Genomic DNA, 9,066 nt, shown 5'->3' on the forward strand with positions numbered 1-9,066 from the left:
ATGACGTCACCGCCGAGCCGGGCTTGGGCGTCCAATGGCGGGCCGGGCCCCGCCGGGCGGCCGAAGCGGTGATTGGCTGGCGGCCCCGCGCGGGCGCCCACGCAGGCTGCCGCGGCGGCAGGTATAAAGCGGCGCCGGCGGGTGGTGCGCGGTACCGCGGCTCGGCGGCGCCACCGGCCTCCTCCTCCGCGCAGCGCCGCGCAGCTCCGCCCGCCGGTAAGCACCGCCCGCCGGTAAGCACCGCGTCGGCTCCCGGGGCCGGCTCCAGCCGCGGCTCCCTGCGCGGGGCGGCCCGCGTGAGCCCCGTGTCTCTGCGCGGGGCCGTAATGCTCCGCTCACGTGGGCACACGCGTGTGCAGGGGAGCGGACGGGCGAGGCGGGGGGAGGTTGGTCCGCGGGTCTCTCTGCCTCTCCCCCGCCGAGCCCTCCCGGGGCTGGGCACGTCCCGGGACCCGCGGGGAGCGCGGCGTCCGTCGGGAGGGGCCGCGCCGAGGGTCGGGGGGAGCCACGTGAAGCTGATGTGGCTCGTTTGAGTCTGACACTGATGCTGTGAGCAGAAGGAGCAGCATCTCAAACCAGGTGTTTTCAGTTACAGCTTTTTTTTTAACAGGCTTTGCTGTTACGACTAATTTTTAACTTACCCTTTTTCTGGTTGCAGAGTAGAAATGCTCTTTGAAATGTAACTACTTAATTTTTATAGTGTAATCTGAACTGGGATATTAGTGTGCTAACTGCCAACAAGCAAACAGTTTCAGGTAAAGTGCTAACACTGGTGCTTCATTCTTAAAAATATTAACCACCTCTTTATTTTTATTCTTGTGACTGGTATCCCATAGCTGTGCCTGTCCGTGTCAGCCACACTATGACACTGTATGCAGTAGTTAATCAGATGAACACGTTTTCCACTAGTTTAAGGGAAAGTCTGCATTAAGTTGAATGCAGATGCTGTACAGAACTGCAGTTCTGAAAGCCACGTTTTAATCCCCGGTAATAGTGCTAAGTTATCTTAAAACTCTGAGAAAACCAAAGCAGAACAGCAATAAACAAAAGAAATAGAAAGGTAATATTGCATTAAAAAAAAGCTGTTAGCATTTGTGCTACTTGTGGCTAGGATGACCTCCTTAGTAGACCTTAGAGGATGGAGAGGGTTGGAAAGCAGCCATTGCTTGATGTGCCTCTTTGTTGTAGAGAGGAAATCATGGTTTTGCTGAAGATTTCATCTTTCCTTGCTGTTTATGCCTTGGTTGTGTGCCAGATGGATAGCTTCCAGGCAGCCCCAGTCAGGTAAGAAGCTGGTCCTCTTGCTGAGTGCTATATCTGAACGGTATGAAAATACCTAATATTTTTAGAGATCTAGGAGGGAAATAGGCTACTACAGTGAATGAAAAAGCTGGCCTCTTTTTCTGCTGTTTTTGACACTGTGGCTTTTTAATTACATATATAAAGCACCTAATGCTGTGGAGGAGGGTGGCTTCACACCAGTGAAAGACACTCTCAATGACATGCAGTAATGCACGACAAACCCCTCGCTCCTGTGCATGGCTCTCTGCAGTAGTCCGGGTTTTATTCATCCTGTTTTGCTTACCTCTGCTTAGACCTGGCTTGGAGTCTATAACGGATCGAGTGATGCTCAGTGACTACGAAGCTCGGAGGTTATTAAATGCGCTGGTGAAAGAGTTCATACAGATGACAGCAGAAGAGCTGGAGCAAGCCTCTGAGGGGAACAGGTAAGGGCTGCAGTCCTGGGGCAGGAGAAGAGAAAGGGGGGAATGTTTTGTGTTCGCCATTTAGCAAAAGCCATCTGAGCAGACCCTTTGCAGGTCAATCTTTTTTTTTTTATTTTCTTGGGATTATGGCTAACTGTGGTCACCTAACTGGTAAAGGATGATACTGCAGAGATGTCCTAATGTTGGTATTGGCAGAATGGCTTCCACCTAGTTAACCTGCTTCTATCTCTCTTTTACAACTGAGAGTGGAGGGCGATTTGAGCTTGAGTGAGGGGGTTATGTTAAAAATATGGCAGCAAAAGGTATGTCTTCCTAGTGGGAGCGTTAGGGGCCATTCAGTCACTCTTGGATTCTCTGTCGTGAAAGTGCATGCTGTTGTAAGGCATGGGAAGTCCCTGGCAGAGGGGACGTGTTCCTCCTAATGCACGCAGCGCTGCCCTCCCCTGTAGACCAAAGGCATGCAAGAGCATTTGCATTACCCTAACAGGATCTGTATTGTGAAGCATGGTGGTGATGTATGAGAGACTGAACAGCATGCTGAATACATGGGAAGTAAAACTTCCTGACCCTTGACTCTGAGCATCCAAAAGGCTAATGAACTTGCTTTTTGACTAAGTTGAATTCATTGAAAAATGTTTTCCTTCTGACTGCATTTGTATGAACTTTCCTTGCATGAAATTATTATTATTATTTTTTTAAGTTTCCTAACTGTTGATATTTATCTAGGGAAGAAATGCATGAACATGCATGTTTGAGATTACTCTTCCTTTGGGCATGTTTTTTTTTTTTTCCCCCCTGCAGCCTGGATAGACCCATTTCCAAACGCTGTGCCAGTCTGAGTACTTGTGTGCTGGGCAAACTGTCTCAAGAATTGCACAAATTGCAAACTTACCCTCGTACTGACGTCGGGGCCGGAACTCCTGGCAAGAAACGAAATGTGCTGAGTGACCTGGAACATGAACGCTATGCAAACTATGGGGAACCCCTAGGAAACAACTAGACATGCTTATTTCTCCCCTTCTCCCTTTTTTTAACCTGATGCATGTGGATCTAACTTTGATTGCTAACTTTGCTATGTACTTTTGATTCTGTTTTCGACAGAGAATGTTTGAGATGGACCTAGTGTTAGGAAGACAGAGAACATAACATGCATATCAAGCTAGGGGAAAAAAAAAATAAATAAAAATGAACAGCATTGCCTTGACATTTCAGATGATTTTCTTAGACCCTGATTAAAAAAAAAATTCTCAACAAGGCTCTTCATTTCTGGCTGCTAAATGTACAAGTAGGCTCTTCTTTTGTGTTTGCCCATGCACTTATTCAATAAACCTATTTTTCTATAAGGATTAGATCTGCTTGGTCTAATAACTTGTTTTAGAATGCGAGATTTCTAGATAAGGCTAGAAAAACCTTACAAGTCGTCTTTAACATTAAGAGAGGCAATGCCAGTAATTCTAGAAAAGTTGAAAAAAACTTAGAAATTGAAATGATACACATACATTTACATCTACTGATGTAATCAGGCATGCATGCAATCCTGTTAGTGAGGATCCTGAGAAGCAAAGGAATTGGGAAAGGCCCAAACATATTTGTTCAAACAAACTAGAAATGTAATCCTGTTTAAAACTCTGTACTGAACACTTCCAGGTAAGAATTTTGTGGTTTTTTTTCCTTTTTACGTCTTAATTTACAGTAGGTCTTTACACTAGTATATATAAAACTTGGGTATCTTTTTAAAATATTTGTATTAATTCAAGACAATATAATGTAGGTGAATTGTAAATTAAGAGACAAAGCCAGATTTCTTTCCAGTTCTGTTGCAGCACTGCATTTATCTTGTAGTGAGGCCTGTTCCAAAAAATTGGCATTGATGTTACAAACAGTATTGATAAAATTGTTTTGTAGTGCTTACCTGAGAAAAATCCCTCCTACTGCAAGAAAAAGTCATCGCTTTTGTAGAAAACTTTTCAAGCAAGGGCTGTGTCAATGCTTATGCCTTGAAGTCCCCATCTAGTGAAATTACTAGCTGTAGTCTGAGGTCTGAGCACAGAACTAATCCTGTTGAAGTGTGTGAAGTTCTGCAGTAGACGGAGGTCTACCTCCAGGAAAGAGGGGTTCCCACATTCCCATTAAATACACGGAAGCAGTATGTTTGTGTGGTTCAGTGCTGACAGCAGCTGGTCACCAGCTGTGCAGGTACAGCCCTACCAGAGCTGCTGACAAAGCTCCTGTTGTCGTCAGTGATGCTGGGATTTCATGTGTTCTCTGGGCATTGTGGAGCACAGGTGATGAAGTGGGAAGTTAAAGGTCAGTGTCTGCTACTGGCCTTCAGCAGCATGACAAACAAAACACAGATCTAAGCTTTTGGAGGAAGCGGGGACTGGCTAAATGCTCCAGACCTGGACCTCCTCCGCACCTCTCCGTTGGTCACAACGACTTGCTGGAGGCAGGCAAATGGCTCAGGTGTTGCTGAAAATCTGTCTTGGCTGAGTCTTCAGTCCAATTGCCCAAGAAAGGAAGGGCTTGGCCACTTCTTGTAAACTGAGACTGATGCTTACAAAAATGTAAAGACTCCTTCCAGAGCTTGTGAGCTGTGCACACAAAAGTTGCAAATGCTGGCTGTGCAGCAAGCCTACTCTTTCTTCTATAGAAAAATCTTTCCTAGGCATAGCATCCCTTACTGACACTTCACTGCATGCAGGGTAGAGACTTCAGGAACTAACTCTTTATTTTCCTTTTGAAAAGCAGTGTAACAACACAGAAGAGGGCATGCAACACAGCAACCTGCGTGACCCATCGTCTGGCCGACTTCCTGAGCAGGTCGGGAGGAGTGGGCAAGAACAACTTTGTACCAACCAACGTGGGATCCAAAGCCTTCGGCAGGCGAAGAAGAAGTGTTCAAATATAAAAAGCTGAATGATAATGTGAATATGGTAAATACATTGCAATAAACCAAATCTGCAATGCAGGTGCATTATCAGAATTTTAGTTTTGCTGTATGAGTAACAGACCTACAGTGATAATCTGTGAGAAAGCAGAGCAAGTAACAGTATAAAAAAGTGTTAATGGTAGCATGTTTATACTGTGAAGAAGAGCTTTTGTAGATGTTCTGCTTAGATAACTAGTTTCACAGTGCATTAACTAAACACAACAGTTTGGTTGGAATTATTTGCTTATTTTACCAGTAACGTTTCATTATCGACATATCAGTAACTCTGGATTTGTTTCTTTCAGATTGCCATGAAATTGAAAGTTCAACTTTAATTTCTAACAAAGCAACTCTTCTCCATAAATCAAGACAGCCAAAAAGAAGATTAATTTTGCATCCTAATATTGAAAATGTTTTAATACAAAAGAACACATTTCTGTTATGTATAGTACAAGAGAATCTAGTTATTAAAGTTAAATTATTGTATATTCTTTTTATATGCAACTCTATTTCAAATAAAATGTGACAGCATCTATTATTTATTTATCTTCCAGCTTATATGTGATCCATGCTACTTATTCTGGCACTACTGCCAAAACTCGGGGATTATACTAAACTGCTGCCTGGCGAGGCATATGTGTATTATACGGTGTGCTGTGCCTTGATGTAAAACACTTAACTAACCTGATTGTACAGTATGTTTAAAAAAAAAAAGAACCAAAAACCAAAACCACTTCAATATTGTATGACTTGTGAATTTACGCAAAATTAAAAAAAGTATTTTAGATACACTTGGATTGAGAAACTGATTCTTCATTTGAACACACGGAAACATTTGGTGCTAATGCAACATCACTGCAGCTCAGATAGCCCATTGATCTGCTATAGCCTTATTAACTATAAATGCTAGGATTTGAGTCAAAAGTTCAGAACAGAAAGACTAGCTGCCTTTTGTATATATTCATAAAGCAGTAGCTCAAAAAGACAGTACTTTGTGAGGCCTCTGCTAGAAAGATAAGAAGCCACAGCCATTTAATAAAACCCTAGAGACAAACTTCATGTGTGGGTTAAGACTAAATGTTTTTATACAGGATGTAGTTCAAATGAAATAGCCTACCATGCTTTGTAGACTTTTGTATAATGTTGAAAAAGTAAATTAGGGAGAGAAACAGGAGCTGTGGAAATCTCATTTCTTTTAAGCAGCCCTGAAACAGTCTATTTAGGGATCAGGGATAAATAATTAGAGTGAGTGGAGAAGAGGGTAGCTGGAAGCAATCCATGGACTTCTAAGTGGTGCTGCCAACTTCCTCCTCAGAGCTGCTGCTGTTTCAGTTTAATAGCTGAGTCAGATACTTGTTTAGATTTGCTTTGTGCTCCACAGCTGGACTCTAAAATCTGCTTCAGGGTTCAGATGAAGATCACCTCGCCGTGCAAAGTAGAGGTTAAGGCTCTCATGATATCTCTGTCTGTCTCTGCTGCAGGTGTAATAGCAGAAAGAGAAGCATGGTCAACCAGATGTAGACATAGCCAGTAAGGCCATCCAGTGACGACGCTTCTATACCATGCTCATTCGTGACTATGGTTTTACTCCTTGGGGAACTTTTCAGCCTTGGTAAGTCAGCGTACAAAGCAGACCTTGTAGAAGATATAAACCAGTTTAGAGGGAAAGGTTTCAGTGCCTAAACAGTCAAAGGAGGGATGTTCAGACCTGGCTTGCAAATCTGTTGCCCAGATATAGTCTAGTGCTTTTTTCCATTTCCCTCTGAAGTATCTGAGATTGGCCACAACTGGGTGTACGATACCTGCGTGGTGAACCACTGCCCTGTGTTTGTATGAGGATCTAGTTGGGTTAGACCCAACTGCCAATTTTGGAGCCTGGAAGCAGTCTTTTCTGGGTTTCAAGTATTTTTTCTCATTTTGCTTTGCACAAAGTGGGGGTTATATGCTGAGATCACCTGGCTACCTCAATCACACCTTTCCCTGCCATTGCAGTCTCTGGGCACAGGTTGTCTCTTTTGTTCCCTGCTACAGTACCCAACAGCTTAATCTCCAAGATAAAATGCCTAAGCACAGTTACTGGGATGAATACCTGTAATTTAATGATTCATATTCAATAAGAAGCCAGGCAATGTTCATGGGCCTCTTGTGGCTTTAAAGTCTAAATGCTCAGGCAGTTTATTTTCTCCATTTACAGCCATTCTCTGTTGAGAGACACTTGAGGTTGCTTCATGTAATTGTATGAGAGCCATTGTGTCCATCTCTTCTAAAGACTATTAGTCCTTCTTCTCAGTTTAACAAGTTATACGTTTTTTGTGTCAGTTAAAGGGATTTCCTCAGACTAATATTCTACACCAAATCACAAACCGAACATGTAAAACAGATTCTAGTAACCTTGGTGCTGGTTTTTACATTGTCCTGCTTGGAGGAAGGTTGGATTAAACTTTTGATATGCATTTTTTTGTTTTGTTTGTTGGTTTTTTTCCTTAGGAAGAAATAATTACCTTCATATCTCAACTTCTATTCTTCTGTCTCTTTTCTCATTAAGATCTTTTCTCATTAAGATCTCTATCTGCACAGCAATGCAATACACTCACCAAATAAATATGCCTGTAAAGGACAGAGGGCCATAGCACTATGAAAGCAAGGGTGAATAGGAAAAAAGATGACATGTAAGGGTTAACCCTTACATCCTTTTTTGTGATGTGAAGAGATAGAAACCCTTCACCACAAAACTCAGTTGCTCAGAGCTTTAGGAGAAGCAGATTATTATTAAAAGAAGACAAAACCAGAGTTCCAAACACCAATATTTTAATTTTTTAAATTGTAAGGCAGTGAACATGGTAGAAGGAATTGCAGAGCCACTAGAAGCTTGTCAATTGCTTTGACTGACTTTGTGAACAAGTGGAAGAAATTGCTTCTATTTTTTAAAAGTGCTGTTCTTGATAGTATTACCTGAACTTGTCAGCTCTTAAATAAACCCCAAACTTCTACCCCAGGAGTAAATCTTTTTTGGAATTAGCATTTAATAAGGGAAAGCATGATTTCTAATGTCCTTACCTTTCCATTTTAATTACATTGCCATTCTAAGCATGCTGAAAGCTGACAGAAAATAGAACGTTGGTGCAGTATGTGTGAGTGGCATCAAACTGAAGTTACTTAGTATTCAGTCAGCCAAGACAGTATAGATCAGTCATACGCAAGTGTTTGTATTCTTGTTTATGAGGCAGTATTATGATGCCTATAGTCTGGTTCTGATGTTTTTAGATGCTTGTCAGTGTGTGTTTTCTTTAACAAATAGGTTGGTATTTTAAGCTGTGTGCAAACGAAGGCTTTGGGAGTGTACTTTGCAAGTAAAGGCAAAGGGGGAAGGAATTTCTGAGAAAGAAATATCTGAGGATAATTTATGACTGTCTTCACGTCATTATAGAGTTTTGAGTTTTAATTTTTCAGATTATTTTCTAGTGGTTTGGTTTTCCAGTACTCATATGGACACAAGTACCATGTGGGCCCAGGAAAGGTTATGAATTTTGCCCAGTCCTCTGCTCTGAGCTGATGGGAAGTAAAAAAGCACCATCTCGTGGCCAGTGAACAAGCACAGTGAGGGCACATGGGGAGCCCTCTCAGATGAGGTATTCACCCCCCTGCTCCTGCTTCTGTCTTGCTGGTGGGTGCAGCTCCCAGCTGGACATGGGGTGGGCGAGCAGGGAAGCTCACCCAGGTTGGTGCCATGAGGCAAACTCCCCTGCTCGCCTCTGGGAGCAAGCTGTGGGGATGGGGACATGCAGGAGGGAGATGCGGTCTCCTCGGGCTGTAACAGGCCCCCAGGGCCACTGTGCAGGGCTGTGGTACCCCACAGGGTATCAGGCAGGTGTGAACCAGCTGCTGTGGGGTCCAGGTGATGGGTAGCAGAGGAGCTAGTACCAGCACACATCCCCATGGACCTTTACAGCTGCCAAAACAGAGACACGCGAGCGGTTCAGCTGTGTGCTTTTTGCCAAAGGGCAGGTGGTCTCCTGCTCCTAGATCTGACTGAGTTTTTGGTTCAGGATCATGCACCAGAACATCGCTGCATGCATTGGTAGAGCATCATTTTGAAATAACTCAAGTGGACTTCTGCTGTGGCTCTGTCCAGATATTTAGATCCCTTTTTTCTCCTTCTGTTAGTGGAATTTAATTCATCTTCCTGAAAGCTTCCATCATCTGCAGTGTGAGAAAAGCGCAGAGCTAATGCTATTGCTTCTGACACTGAACACTGCCAAAAGCAACTTATAGCAGGCAGTAGTAAATTTTGGTATTGGTTATCTAATCCAGCATTGTCATGTCTAATTAGCAGATTGAACATCTCTACAGGGTGAAGAGTTTAAAACATGCTGGACAATTTGGGTCTGTGCATTTTTCTAGAACGAGCTA

At 43.1% G+C, this 9,066-nt stretch overlaps 1 protein-coding gene across 3 annotated transcripts; it reads left to right on the top strand.

Moving 5' to 3' along the window:
* The first annotated feature begins 150 nt into the window (after positions 1 to 150).
* LOC141930742 (calcitonin) lies at positions 151 to 3,076 on the top strand. 3 transcript variants are annotated; one of them, XM_074841971.1, is made up of 4 exons: positions 151 to 216; positions 1,189 to 1,284; positions 1,596 to 1,727; positions 2,529 to 3,076. In XM_074841971.1, exons 2-4 carry the CDS (start codon positions 1,199 to 1,201, stop codon positions 2,725 to 2,727), a joined length of 417 nt encoding a protein of 138 aa, XP_074698072.1. In that variant the 5' UTR covers positions 151 to 216; positions 1,189 to 1,198; the 3' UTR covers positions 2,728 to 3,076. The 3 variants fall into 3 exon arrangements, with proteins under 3 accessions (XP_074698072.1, XP_074698073.1, XP_074698069.1); XM_074841972.1 differs by having other exon boundaries at positions 154 to 233; XM_074841968.1 differs by lacking the exons at positions 151 to 216; positions 1,189 to 1,284 and having other exon boundaries at positions 1,474 to 1,727.
* Positions 3,077 to 9,066: the final 5,990 nt, after the last annotated feature.

Source organism: Strix aluco, chromosome 16 (genome assembly GCF_031877795.1).
Source record: "Strix aluco isolate bStrAlu1 chromosome 16, bStrAlu1.hap1, whole genome shotgun sequence".
In the NCBI taxonomy this organism is placed as follows: Eukaryota; Metazoa; Chordata; class Aves; order Strigiformes; family Strigidae; genus Strix; species Strix aluco.

Excerpts from the sequence above, each read along its gene's own strand:
- LOC141930742 (XM_074841968.1), top strand. The coding sequence starts at position 1,498 with ATGACATGCAGTAATGCACGACAAACCCCTCGCTCCTGTGCATGGCTC. Across the intron at positions 1,728-2,528 it reads CAAGCCTCTGAGGGGAACAG|CCTGGATAGACCCATTTCCA; the intron begins GTAAGGGCTGCA and ends TCCCCCCTGCAG.